This window comes from Camelus bactrianus, chromosome 29 (genome assembly GCF_048773025.1).
Source record: "Camelus bactrianus isolate YW-2024 breed Bactrian camel chromosome 29, ASM4877302v1, whole genome shotgun sequence".
NCBI lineage: Eukaryota > Metazoa > Chordata > Mammalia > Artiodactyla > Camelidae > Camelus > Camelus bactrianus.
Genome location: NC_133567.1, coordinates 7,056,744 through 7,071,576, shown reverse-complemented (window position 1 = coordinate 7,071,576; position 14,833 = coordinate 7,056,744). Strand labels below are relative to the sequence as shown.

Here is a 14,833-nt window from a genome sequence, read left to right as displayed (position 1 = left end):
AGCAAAGGTAAAGAGAGGTTTGCTGCTGGTGCAATACCATTTTCAAGGATCTCTAGACAATATCTGAATAGTAACCGTTTCCTATTCGATAAACCTGGGAGCTCACTTAAAGCCCCTAATTCCTCCACTGCTTATCTGTCTCACTAGCAGTTACACTTCGTGCACATTTTACATTTTTCAAAAAAGCTTATTTTACATGTTGGAACAATGATGCTGTACTTCCACCCTCCTTGAACGCAATTAAGGAGAAACAGTGCTGCATTTGACGATTCAAGCCAGAAGACAGACACCTAAAGGAGATCATTTTCTAGAGACACCGAAACTGTTCCCTGGAATACGGAAATGCACCCAGATGTGTTCATGTAATTCTTCAAACTAAAGCCTCTTCTCAAGCTGGGCGAGAAGGGAAATGGCTGGAATGAAACAGGGAGTCTCCACCAGTAAAAGATGATACAGTGTTCTGGGAATTTGCTGTCACACGGTATACGTGGTAGCTAGTGACAGGTACTTAGAGCACACCTTTGCAGATCAAGATGAATTCTGAGTAAATCTGAAGGATAAGTCATATTATCTTCAAAACTTACGCTGAAAATAGTTCTGTATTTCACTTGTGCACTAACAAAAAAAGATAGTAAAGAACATTTTAATTATATATGAAAAAAAGTTATGAAAAGTATGAGAAAACACCCACTTGCTAAAATAATAAACAGAACTTCCCTGAGGGGTAAAGGGGAGAGGAGGAGTGGAGAGGAGGGCAGGGCACCTTCCCAAGAGACATGACAGGTAAATTCATGTTTATGATTTTCTGATGAATAGCATTTATGAAGGAGGCAGCCCCACACATTTCTCCTGAGACACCTGAATTCTTGCCTACTCTAAACAGGATAATAAAGCACTGATTGTTTGATACATTGTAATTTCATTTGAGGCTGAATGTCCCAAAGATGTACACTGAACTATTAAATCAGACAGGATTAGCGCTAACACCAGAAGTTTTACTTTACAATAGTGAAATTTTAAAAGGAAATTATAAAACAAAAAAATAATTTACCAGTCATACAGACACCATAGTTTTTGATAACTCTAAATAAATGGTGCTTACCTGTTTTTTTACTGAGCGACTACTCATAATTTTTTCTACCACTGGACCTTCCGCATCAACAGATTCCTGAAAAATAAAGCAGAATGAATGAATCCAAATGGAAAACACTTCCGTTCTAAGCTAGAAAAGCAAGAAATCGTTCCCTTTTGCATCTCCCTCCATACGCTTTAAATTCATACCCTTTAAATCACCGGGTACAATAACCAGTGAGAAATATGACGGTGAAGAACAAAAAATCTCCCTCCACAGAAAGGCAAAGGTAGATCTGTATTTATTACTCTGTGATTATGTGGTTTAATTACATGGACGAGCATGGGTCCCTCCATCCAAAGAGCATTCAGAAACTCCAGTGGCCAAGAGAAACTGATCTCTGTGTGACAGCAGTCAAAGACGTAACTTTTCCCAATCTGTACCCATGGGGTAAATATACTCATCATTCTGTTATGTAGGCAGCTTTTATCTATGGAGGTCACATCATACATTATATAACAACTTAACATGGCACAAATTACCAAATAAAACACAAAAGTGCATTTCATGTATTTTTCAGTGGGTTCCCAGTTTGTTAACTAAAGCACAGTAATGGTAAGAAGAGGGTTTTGAAAAAAAAAATCTTCACAATAATCAATCCTCCATTACTAGTCATATTTTATACAAACTATTTTATCCATCATTTACATTGCACGGAGAATAAAGTGTGCCCTGCTCTGCTGGGTACCACAAGGCAGTAATTTCATAAAGGGGCTCTGACGGTGCCGAACAGCGGGAGGCGAGCCTGAGTGGTTTATTAAAGTCCTGGAAGCCGCAGCACTGAGTTCTCAGAGGTAAGTCCAGCCTCCTTGCATCCCAGCTCTGACTCTTCCTCAGCAGAGACCACTAATTCTCCAAAATTGTGTCCAATTACATTACCACAGGCTTGTGCAAAAAAACATTTCAGCGAACAGGGCTTTTTAAGAGATACTCCAAAACAACTAATTTCCCATAGCACGCTCACCAACGTGAGACGAGTGGTCCCCACTCGAAGTCCAGGGCTGCGACTGAGCTTCTCGCATTCTAGCCACGAGACTTCCAGTCCGCCCTGTGAGACGCGTGCGCGAACTGAACCGCACACGTCTGGACACTAACCTGCTGCTCTGACTGCGAGGTGTTTGAGGGGGAGTCCCTCCCAGCAGCGTCGGCCTCGTCCGCCTCCTCATCGGAGATCTTGAACTCCAGGTCCTCCGTGTACCGCTTCCTCTTCACCTGCCTGCTGGAACGTCTCTTCTACGAGAAAAACCCAACAAAGTGGGTTCAGAGAGCAACCGCTGACGCTCTTCGTAACTTCTCAGAACGGTAAGGTATGTTTTAAAAAAATAATCATCATCTTAAAGAAAAGATAGTAACTTTAATCCCATAGGTCACATAAGATAACACAGCAGCAACAAATAAATCGGAAATGGGAGAAACCTGAAGTCAGACACCTCGGACGGCCACACCCCTGCCACTCGCAGCTACGAGACCTTCTATTGGGAAATGGAAAAGACAACAAATTTTACTCCTCACTCAGCCAGTGAGTCGCTCAGAAATGAAGGCAATACTGAAGCTGGGTGATGGATATGTGGGGGTTCACTGTACTAGTCTCTCTACTTCCGTATGTTTTAAAATTTCCCATAATAAAAAGTCTAACCAAGTGAAGGCATCAGAAGGTAATTTGTGAATTAGAAGTTCTGTGTAACTATTGTTGTATTATTATCCAAGGTACCGATAATATTTCAGAAGCCCATTTAAATAGAAGGTTTGCATTTTCATCTTGGTCCTAAAATAGTCTGAAAATTTCTGAAGAGAGGAAGGATAGGATGGCAAGATTTATAACGAATGACTGTGAAAAGGAATTTTACTTTTTTAATTTAAAATATTTTACTGCACTAATTAAAATGTAAAGGACTAAATACAAAAGAAAAAAAAAAAGATTAAAAGAAAAGAAAAGAAATAAAATGAAAGGACTGTTAATTGCTAGTACTAGTGAGATTATTGGCAAAATGGGTCCTCTCCCGCCCAGCGGTCAAAATAAAACCCAACACACCTCTGCAGGACAAGGTGGTTGTAGCTGTCAAGATATAACACACGTCCTCCCACCCCCTTCCCAGCAGGTGCGCTTCTAGTAAGCTACATGACGCATCTGGGGAATACCTGCAAAATAAGCCGTAAAGTAAAAGGAAAGCAAGTCACACAACAACAGGCAGCTTATAATTCTACCTTAGATCACAAAACACCTGTGTAGCTATTTGTACGTGTGTGTCATCAGTGTACAAACTCCTCCAGAGAAACACACTGTATATCTTGTTTACTTCCCTATGACTCAGTATCTGCCAAAAAATAAATGTATATGTGTATATTTTCGATCAAAGAAACAAATCTGAAGAGACACAACAAACTGTTAACAGTATTAATTCTGAGGAGTGTAATGTATGGAGCAGAAGGAAGGATTCTGTACTTTTTGATCACAGTAATTCTAGATTGCTTGGTCTTTCTGATATAGAAATAGTTTTCTCAGTTAATTAAAATTGGAGAGAAATAACCTTCTCGTTAATATGTATATGTGATAAAATCTAAGATAACCCTAAAATGACACATGTAAGTCTTAAATCACCGATTAATGCAGGACTATTACAACCTACAGATGAGTTTGCAGAGCACACAGAATAAACAAAAAGAATATTGAGAAAAGTAACACTTTCGCAAACTTTTTTCTAAGAACTATGAAATAAAACTTTCTAAAGGAGCTTGCAAATTTTAAAGTTGGGACAGTGAACACGGGACCCGCAGGACGCAAGTCGGGACCAACAAACCCAGCACCTCGTCTCAAAGCATGGGACTCACTGAATTTTACTTGATTAAGTCTGCTCTCCCTGCTCCCAAAAGGGGAGTGAGGCAGCTCATAACGCAACCCAGTATAATACAACCATCAGACGGGTCACCCGCGGCTGTGAATTCAGCCCCACGCAGTCAGAGCACCTTCCGATGCGAGGTATTTGGGGGAATATCTTACTGACAGACTTCCTTGTGGCTTAGACACAGGGAGCAGTGACACAGGCCGGAGGTCCCACTCTGACCCTCCTCTCCTCTTCAGCCCCGCAGAGAAGGACCAATGCCACATGGAGGTGGCACAGAAGCCAGCAGGGACCCTGCCGCACATCCCCAGGGGAAGGGTGACCCTGGGGGTCCTGGAGCTGAGTGCCCATGTTTCAATGAGCCCAGGCTCTGACGATGTGACCTTGGACGAGTTATTCTAGGGACCTCAGTTTCCTGGTCTGTAGAAAGGGCTGATGACAGGAGCTGCCTTAGGAGTATACTGTGGAGATCACAAAAGGGAATTCATTTAAAGCATTTAAAACAGCGCATGGAACCTGTTAATGCCAAATGCAATTGGTAAGATTAAAGCCTCAATAACGGACTCCACCTTTCCAAAAGAAAAAGGAAAAAAAGAAATCGATGAGGCTCTGAAGCCGGCAAGTTGTACAGCTTCCTTCCTCTCTTCCCAAAGCTGGTCTGGAGTAACTCCTCTTCTGCTCACTTCACCATCCCCCACGTCTCACTGTCAACTTCTTTAAGATATAAAAGCTATCAGGAACAATATTTTAATTTGGTGAAATTCAGCTTAATATCTGTAGTTCATTTCACGGATCAAACTAATTTGAAATGGATTAATCTATACTTGCATCTTTATGTCATTACTGTAAGGGGAACACGCTACTACTGACACCTGCGATGTCTTACCAGGTCTGCATGGTTGGGGCCACACTGCCCCACTATTCTCCCGGCTTACACTGTAGCATCCTTGGGCAGAGTCTGAGACAAATCCCACTCTGATGCGAAAGAAATGTTTCAGGACAATAAAAAAAAAAAAAAAAAAAAAAAAGGCTTTTCTTTTTCTAAGATAGAAATTTATGTATTGGTGGATATAATTTTTATAATGGAAGTTTCTCTTCATATTAACTTTGTGTTATAAATCCATGCAACAGTGACAGGGTTAGTTAACAGTAGATACAAGGTCATTTCATAAGAGTAAAAGGACCCAAAATATAAGTAGATCTCAATTTTCTAAAAGTTTTAAATGTTTTACAGCTTCTCTACATTCTAAGTAATAACTGATCTTAAGTTCACTTATTTTGGATAGCAAGGTTCCTTTTCAAACTTCCCAGTATAAAATGGTCTGTTAAACTATTATTTGAAAGATTTAGGGGAATCAAAATAAAATATAAGAACTGCATCTAAATCACAGGTCAAAACTTCTGAACTAATACTAAAATAAAAGTTCTACTTGTTCAACTTGGATTGTTTTAGAAAAGTTTCTTATAGTTAAAACAGGTGTACTGAAGAGGAGACTGAAATGTGTCGCCGCAATCTCACTGTTGTAGTATTTTCTGACACAAATTTCAGTTTGTTAAAAGAAAAAAAAAAAAAAAAAGACATGTCATTTACCAAAGTTTAAACAAATCAACCGTAAAACTCGAGCTTTAATCTAAACCCTTTCTGCGTGTGCTACAGGAAGAAGCACAACAAGCGAGCCGTCAGCATCACTTCCTGTGTTGCTGAGATACAGGAGAGAAAGAGCAACTTGTGTGGTTACTGGTATCAGCTGCTCGACCCATGACAGTTCAGCACCAGCCAATGAGAAAGGATGTACCGATGCTCATTTGCATTGATTAGCATTTTTCTATAACTGCAATGAAGAAGGGGAAAAAAAACCCCAAGTATTTCTCAAAGGCCATTTGAGTCGCATTAACGCAAACAGACTTTTAAAAACACCAGTGGTATTTGTAAAAGAACAACAGAATTTTCTTGACTTATGTAAAAGTCTTAATATGGTCCAAGTACTATTTATTACACCAAGGTCCTAGTTTAAGGGAAGGTGATTCAGAAAAAACACGTGTTATCATGAGAATGAAATTCAAAATCATTAAAAAAAATTTTCAGGTTAAAATTCCCCAAGCAATTCAAAAAAGATATCTACTTACCTTCTCAGTATCTTTTCACTGACAAGGGAAGTAAAAGGAAATTACAAAATTTACTCAAACTGCCAGAAGTATCACTGTTAGTTACAGAATCAAACCAAATCAAAACACACTCATTCACACCCTCTTCTCTTCCTTTCAGGTCCCCTTAGGTTAGGCCATTCTGCGAATTACAGGTATCAGGGAGTTCTATTTAAAAACACACACCCCCTACAAACACACAAATGCTATCTGAAATTCTTCAGCATAGAGCTGTACGTTGCAAATACTTTGTTTCTAACTTTCAAGCAAATCGGGAGGTGCAGGGAGAAAGTACCGAGTGTGCACCAAACTATTAGACAAGGTCAAACAAGCTTCTAGGGGGTCGAACAAGCCTCCTATTCCAGCAGGGTGCTCACTGAGTGCTCCTCGAGAACTCAGATGTCACTCACAGAAGCCACATTCCCAGCCATCCCGGAGGACCCCGTGGGCATGCTTCCAGGGATCATAACAAGGAAATAATGTTTGACGGTCACGTGTAAGGGTCCCTTCCTTACAGTCCAATTAGTGATGACCGTGTGCTTTACATACAAGAACCTAAATTCTTAATGTTTATTTCAGGGCTAGTTTTTCAACTGATTCCTACAAAATTCTCCAAAAGTCAGAAGACTAACGCTAGAAAGTTGTGTTGTGTTGCCATCCAGAAAGTCACTAACTGTTCATAAAAACTTGAGTATTACACAAATATATCTCAACTCTGACCATCAGATATTAGAAACCTCACGACGAGGTACAGATTACATCTTGATTTCTGGTTCTGCAAAATAAAAGAATGTACAAAGAACCAAACTTTGGAGAAAATCAGAGATGTGGGTGAAGCTTTAAATGAGCCAACAGGCTAACAATATGTTAACTCCAACATATACATAAACATGAAAACATACATTTACAGAAATAAATGAAGAGTCTCAGTTTTATTCATCACAGAGTCACAGAGGGCAAAACGAAGAAGTCAGGAGTTTAATTTCGGGTTGCCCCCCTCCAAGCCCCAGTTCTCATCGCTATGGATATACTGTTCCAGACAAGAATAAAGCCATCTCCACAGCAGCTCTGCAACAAAGACGGGGGGGCCAGTGTCCCTGCCACGCGGCTAAGGTTACCCGCACTAAGGAACCAAGGCTCGGCATCAGAAGAATGGTATTACCTGAACACCTGGGTCCTCGTCTTCTTCAGGAGGAGGAGATGGTGGGGGCGTTTTGTCTAAGTCTGAATTTTCAGAACCTTCCGTTTTTCCCTTGTTGATCTTTTTCTTCAAAGCACTCGCTTCTGAATCGGGTTTCTTATTACTAGAATTCAAAGTGGATCACTTAGTGTTCACTTTTTAAATGAGGTTTTCCGCATGCCCCGTGCCTCATGTTTTCCCCATTAATACCCCTCAAGTTTCAATAACAAATCAATGCATGTTGGCCATTCAGAGTTAAATAGGACTCTCAATTAAGTTTTTATGGCAAAACCCCATATGGACGACCTTTAGCAAATATCTGACCTAATTAAAAAGAAATTGCATGCAAAAACTCCTCACATCACACAGAGTACATTTGTTCATCTAGAAAATACAAAATCCCTGCCAAGACACCAAGACATAATGAAAAATCAGACTGATAAGTAGTTTTGCTATCAAGTTTTTAAGGTGCAGAATATGTTTTTAAATACTGTCAAAGGAAACTAGAACTTTATGATCATTTCTGTGCGTCTCTTGCAGAGAGTTTCAAATACTATTTCCTGACCAGCACTGCTGGGTGTCCTTTTCTGTATCATGTGTCTACATTTTTGTACAATGTACAACCTTTTAAAATATGACAAAACATATAGCAATTTCCTGTCCTACATAATTTTACTTAGTGCTGTGTTCTTAATTAAAAGCAAGTTTTATTGTGGTGGTAGGCATTTTTTTTTGGAAATAGCCACAGTAACTTTTCTCAAAAGCTAGGTCTCCAAACTACAAAAATATAGCAAAGTGACACCAAAAATTAAAGTATGTGCTCCATGGTATGTTTCCATCAAATGTTAATAGGATTTGTATGTTACGTAAGCCAAAGACATGAAGGAACTTTAAGAAAAAAATTGCTTTAATTGACGTTTACCATCCCTTTTAGAATGTTTACTTGCCATTCTTTTAGAAAGTACATTCAGTGCTACCTTCCACACCAACTTCCAAACCAACTCCAAGGTTTTCTGATATTGATTATCATTTATTATCCAATATTTAAAACAACCCAACCTCAGTAATATGTATTTTTTACTATTTCAAGAGAGCCTAAAACCCTAATAAATTTTGAAAACAAAAAATACATTTCAAAAGCCTTTAAAAAGTTTACTGAAGTGTGTAAATTCCTGGAAAACTATGCTGCTGGAATGCATTACAACAGCATTTTTTCCCAGTCCCAACTATTTTTTACAAAAGGAAAAGAGGCCAAGGTATCTCTATGCTTTTATTTAAGCATGTGTCATGTAAAATATTTCAAAAGTATTTGTTAATAGAATCACACATCTCAAAGGCATTTTTGTAATAAATAAATTAAATATTTGATAATCTTAAACTAGTCATTTCTGAACACGCAGAGCTTATTTTAATTTTGTTTTGTTAATATTTCAGCATAGTAAATAGCCACATAAGGAAAAAACTTACAACAGTTCAAGCTTACAGCAAATGGCAGTTAGGTTTAGAGTTCTTTTTATTAAAAACAAAAAACAAAAAAAAAAAACAGTGTCCTAAAAACTTTAAGCTCCCAGAAGATCCACAGAAAGCATAATATTTTTTAAATTAAAAAAAAAAAGTCCATACAACAGTTCCTCATCCAACTGTCCTAGTGTTTACGCTACAGAGGGACAGAAGTCTCCCCTACCATGAGGCTCCATTTCCAGCATTTATTTCCGCTCTAACTGCCACAAATTATACAATACTACAGCTGAACGCTGGGCCCCTTTCCTTTCATCTGCACGCCAAGAGCAATCAGATTACCCTGGTAACCAGCGGTCACGTGACCAGCACCTGCTCTTTTGGCTGGATGCCACTGACTAAAGCCATCTGCTTCCCTCAATCAGCTTTCAAACATTCTCAACACCTGCGCTGCAGTGTTTTGTGGTTTCTTTTATCAAATCAGTGCAAAACTGCTTCCAAAACTTTACATATTTCTCAAATTTGTTTAAATCAGAGGTAGGCCTGTCACAGAGTTGAACCGCTGCCAGGTAAAGTAAGTTGGAAGCCAGCGCCCTCCCCAGTGCCCTCGCGGCCCTGGAGCGGAGGACACGATTTAATTTCGTGGGGTTACTGCACCCTGGGGGAACCACCCTACACGAGGAAAAGGCTTACTGTCTCCGAGCCCACCAGACCCCAGGCTGGATGAAACATCAATCTGCCGAAGGAGAGAAGTGCTAATGATTTTCCATCTGCCCTTCCCCAGAAAGAACTCTGCGGAACCTCCAAGATGGCTAAAAGTCGGACAGGACCTCTCCCAACGCTCAGACAAATAAATCCGCAGCCGAGGGAAGTACTCACCGCAGCTCTGATTACTGGAAGATTTTGAAACTCATTAGACCTTCCCTCTGGACACTGCTCAGCGACAGCTAAGCATACCCTGGTTCACACTGTCTCATGACATCAACATACAAATCAAAAACTAAGAAGTCAAAAAAGCTACAAGATTTTCAACGTTCACCTCGAGACATTAACGATCAAGGACAAGAGAAAGTTACTTGCATTAAATTGCCTTTGCCACAATTTTGCAATAAGCTCATTTGGATTTTCATCAAGATGTTATATTAAAACTGCTTTGCCCTCCCCCCTCATAAAAAGCCAAAGTCAGGATTTTTTTAGCAGATGAGGGTAATACAGAATGGTGGTTAAGGGCACTGATTTGAGTCAGACGGCCTTCGGGTCAAGTTCCAACTCTGTCATTTACGATCTGTCTGCCTGTGACCCTGGACAAGTCATTTAACCTCCCTGAGCCTCAGTTTCCTCGTGGATAAAATGAGGTCAGTAATGAGAATTTGCTCCACAGTTGCTTCTGAGGTTTAAGTGACATCGTGGATGAAACCTCGGCGGCGCCTCGCCGTCGTTCACACACACTGGGAGGCAGGCAGCTGGGAGCGTCTTCCGGGAAGGCTGAGAACTATGTCTGCCTGTGGCCCAGACCCACTGGGGCTCAGTCAACAGCAGGAGCTTGTGGACAGGCCCCCACGGCCTCGTGATCACTTCATCTCAGAGATGCAAGCAGAAGGAAAAGTCTTTTATCAACATCCCTCAGTTCAGCTAAGAGAACAGCCGGCCCCGAGGGCCACTGTCCTCCAAGCCCACAGCCACGGCTTCAGTTCAGACACGTGTCACTTCCCACCTTGACGATCACCACTGCCTCACCCCCGCCACGATCCCCGGGCAGGGTCACCCACCACCACACTGCTGGAGAAAGGACGCGGATTCCACAGCCACGGCCGTGACTTCGTCTGGGAGGTTCAAAGCTAGTCCTTCATAAAGTCAAAGCCGAAACAGCCACACAGACCTTCCTCTTCCAAATTATGATCTGGAGAGCTTGAGTGAACAAAGAAGGCAGCTCTCCCAGTGTGGGGAGAAGGCAAGGTTACTGAGAAGTACTGTACTGCGGACGAGGCCACTGAGCTGCTTGGCGCAGACACAAAACCTCAAGGCTCCTCTGACAGCTGCAGCGGTCGGCTCCGCCAACGCTGCCCCCGTGGCTACCCTCTGGCGAGGCCTGGAGGGGAGCACCTTCTCCTTCCAGCCCAGGGGCAATCAGATCTTCTCTTGCTCCTCTCCTGAACCAGCTCTGCCTCAGGCGTTCCCGAGCTCAGGGACCTGGTCCTCCCCACGCCCTCAACATCACCAGCAAACCCGTCCTCCGTGCATCACCAGGGTGACTGGCTCCAACGCAAATCTGACCAAATCACTCTGCTCAAAGTCCAGTCCCACGTGTGTTAACATCTGAGATTCCAAGGGCTGGCACCCACACCCTCTGCAATTTTCACGGCTGGTAACATGAACTTTATTTCTGCTGTTCCCACACTCCAAACCCTCCACCCTCTATACAGCCAGCCCCTAGTGCAGACGTACATCCCTTCCACCTCCATTTTCCACCAGTCTGCTCACCTGCAAGGCTCCCTGGGATGCCATTCATTCAGAGAACCATTTTCTGGCCACCGAAGTGTGGATTAGGAAGACCACACTCCACCTACATGCACATGATGGACCCACACCAGGGATACTTAAAATACACAAAACTGGGTAGTGACATTACTGCGACGCAATAAAACCAAAGCACTGTGTGTGTGTGTGTGTGTGTGTGTGTTTCTCCAACTATCCTGTAAGTCCAAGAAAAAAAGGAACTGTGTCTCATTTATCTCTGTATTCCTAGTGCCTGGTCAGGCGGGTTACTTATAAACGTTAGCTGATCAACTTAACCAAACAGTACAAGTCACAGGAATAACGACCACAGACACGTCCACGGCCCTGACTTTGTGCACCTGCCGCTCTGAGCGCTCTCCTCGCTAACTCACTCAAGAAAACCGCACAGAGATTCTGTCTCTAGGATGAGACGTCAAGGAAGCTCGGGAAAGCGGGGCTACCACGCTACCGAGAGAGTGAAGCCTAGCAATTTTTCAGGAAGAGTCCACCTGTACACCTCCCCTCCCTACTCACAAAGTTCTTTCACTTCCTGATCCTTATTGCTCGTCAAGATGGGTGTGGCCGAGACGCAGAGCCACCAGCTCTGGAAGCTGGACAAGCCCCTGACACCTTGGAAAGGGTACATTTCCCTGGGGATCTGCTGGCGTTGGAAGGGCCGCAGTCCCTCCACCAGCGCTGCCCGCATGTCATGTCTCACCATGAGACGGAGGCCACGCTGGTGGGCGTGGACGTGCACAGGGTCCATGGCTAAGTGACACTGACGTCACCTCTGCCAGACCAAGCTCTAAAGCTCTGTGGTTGCCCCCAACGTGACCAAAGCCTCCACCGTCCCAAGGAGAACTCCGAGGAACGAGCTGCCCGCAGAGAGGACTAGCTGTCACGTGAAGGGACACTCAGAAAAAAACAACCTGTGGAAGGACCGTAATCAGCAAACGACTGAAAGAGACCACAACAGCGGGCGGGGTGACAGCACCTGAAGTGGGGCTGGACACAGGCATCTGAGCCAAGACAAAGCACGTAGGCAACAAGTTCTTTTTGGTGAGTAAGGATGTAGGTTTTTCAAACAGACTTGTTAAAGGGCCAAAACTTCCTGGAAAGCCAGCTAGCTGCCCTGACTTACTACAACGTATAATACAGTTAACATTCATGAGCATCGGCCTAAAGATCTAAGTCCCCAAAGGAAAAAAAGGTTGAAAGGGACCCAAGTGTGATGAGAAGGACAGAGTCAGGCAGTGAAGATGTCTCGACAGCGAGAGGGCATCTCCGTCACACAGACCCCTCCGATGGGACACGTGAGGACACTCAACTTTGAGGCTGGGGTCATGAAGATGAAACAGATTCATTTGCAGGGACTCAAGCCAAAGTGTCACACGACAGTCTCTCAGAGGAGCACAAAGTATTGAAACATACCCTGATTTTCACATATTCAAAAGACTTTTAAATAAAGAACTGAAGGTCATGGATGAGAAGTGAGTGATGTTCAAGGCACAGGGTGTGTGTGGCCTGGCACGATTCGGAAAGCTCTAGGCTGCCATAATGAGACACGTGAGCCACTGGGGTCATGGGCTCAGTGCTGGTAGACAGGTGTCTGGCCGCTCGACTTAAGAGTACAGGATCCTCCTCCAAGTTTTCAAACAATGAAAATTAGAAAATTAAAAGATAAAGAGGCAAACTAAAGAAGAGACAAGATAAAGTACTCAAAGTTAAAAGGATCAATGAGGGCAACATAAAATGTGACACACCCTGAGGCAAAACTAACCCAACACAACAAAATGTTTAGGTAAAGTTCTAAGACTAAAATTTCATTTCACAGCTAAACTGTAACGTAATAAAATGCAGACGACAGAATAAACTAATGAGATGAGAGGCAAAGCAGACTCTGCGGGAAAGACAAGAAACCCAAACATCAAGGCCGGTGCTCCTCAGGCCGGGGCCCAGCAGTGGCCCGCGCACGTCCAGACGTTTGAGATCCCAACAAGGCCGCCCGAGGCCGAGAGCGTCTGGGCGGGGGGGTGCGGGACAGAAGCCAGACCCCCATCCTGCCCGCCTGCCCCCGGCCATCAGCCCTCGGGCGCTGAGCTGCCCGGCCTGGCACCCAAACCTTCACTCTAAGCAGGTGCCTTGTCTCCCGCCAGCTCCTGAACGCCACCCACAAATCCTTCACCCTCTGCTTCTACTTGAGAAGAAGGAAGAGCTGAGAAGTGAAAGGGGAAGGGGGGGGTCTATTTTACTTCTGCCCAACAAACGCCAACGACAAGTTACCACTAAGACTTCTGAAGTCCTCTGACTTTAAGACAAATAATTTAATCCGGATTGCTGCCCTTAGAAGCACCAGGTTTTCCCAGGGCACGTTAACTATGCCAAACTGAGGAAGGGCGAAGAACGTCATCCAAGATACAGAAACCTAACTCCCTTCCAGTCACAATGTGTACTTCAAACTCAACGTGCCTCACCTTTACATCTCACAGGCAGACTGTCTGAAGATGAGGAGATGGGGGGGGGGGGGTCAAAGAGGTTCCACGCTCAGCCTAAGAAGCGGCAGCCCCAGGGCTGAGGCGGGACCCGAGTGGCTCCACAGCCTGCACCTGCGCCCTAGGCCCAGCCCCAAGGCGCTTCACCTCCTCGTGGACACCTCTTTATGAGCCTGGCGCCGGCCTGGCCTTTTGGGGGACCCTTCAGGCCTTGGAAACCTTTCCTGGGGAATGTCTTCTCTACTCGGGATTTTCCCCGGGCAGCCCTTCCAGTAACCTTCAAACTCTGTTCTGAGCTGACTGTTTTTTAAAGAAGAATGGTAATAAAATGAGAAAGGATAGTAGAATGCTCTCCTGAAGGAGCTCAACCCCATTTTCAACGCTGACTGTATTCCAGATGGGGGGAAAAAAAGACATCATGCAGTCAAGAATTATCATTGAAAATCTAAAGGTTACTGAGTTTTACGGGTGGAATTCACATCTCTCAGAAGCCTCGCTGGCTAGTACGTCATCCCACCACAGAAGCTCGGCGTCCGCTCTGGGCACCGGAACGCAACAGAAAGAACTGGACACGCCGGACGCCAGAAAACCATGGCAGGAAGCATGCCTCTCGGTGCCCTTTTACCAGAGCACACTCCTCCAAGTGCCGGACAGCAGGGCCCAGCATTCGGCTGCTCGTGTCAACTTCTAAGATGCTACTCCTATTCATGCCGGGCATTCCCACGACCCAGGAAGGGGGCGAGTGAGGGGAGCATTAGCACGCAGACCCCCCCACCCCTAGATCTGTAAGTACCTTCTCTGATCGGCCGGGGCGGGTAAGACAACCACGGGGACGTGCGGCCCGCCCCCGTTTTCACCGGGCGATGTTTGCAGGTAGAGAACTAGGCAGAGCAAAAGGGGACCTCGCCGCCCACCCCAACAGGAGAAGCAGAGCTCCCGGGAGGTCACACTGTTCCTACAGGAATCGGGCCACGTATAAAATCAGTATTCTAATCGAACTTCAGGGCTGTTGTCTTTCTAACATTAAAAGAGAGAGAGAGAGATACATGCCTTTTTCCTTAGTTCACACTCACTAGCTCTCTATTTAACT

General features: G+C 43.9%; 1 protein-coding gene across 5 annotated transcripts in view; it reads right to left on the bottom strand.

Moving 5' to 3' along the window:
* Positions 1-14,833, bottom strand: part of CHD7 (chromodomain helicase DNA binding protein 7) — a 171,539-nt gene that overhangs the window by 58,826 nt on the left and 97,880 nt on the right. For all 5 annotated transcript variants that reach the window (XM_074354990.1, XM_074354993.1, XM_074354992.1 and 2 more), the window contains 3 exons: positions 7,280-7,421; positions 2,228-2,365; positions 1,103-1,168 (listed from right to left, as the gene is read on the bottom strand). In XM_074354990.1, coding sequence (XP_074211091.1) covers positions 1,103-1,168; positions 2,228-2,365; positions 7,280-7,421 — 346 coding nt within the window. The remainder of the gene's footprint in view (positions 1-1,102; positions 1,169-2,227; positions 2,366-7,279; positions 7,422-14,833) is intronic.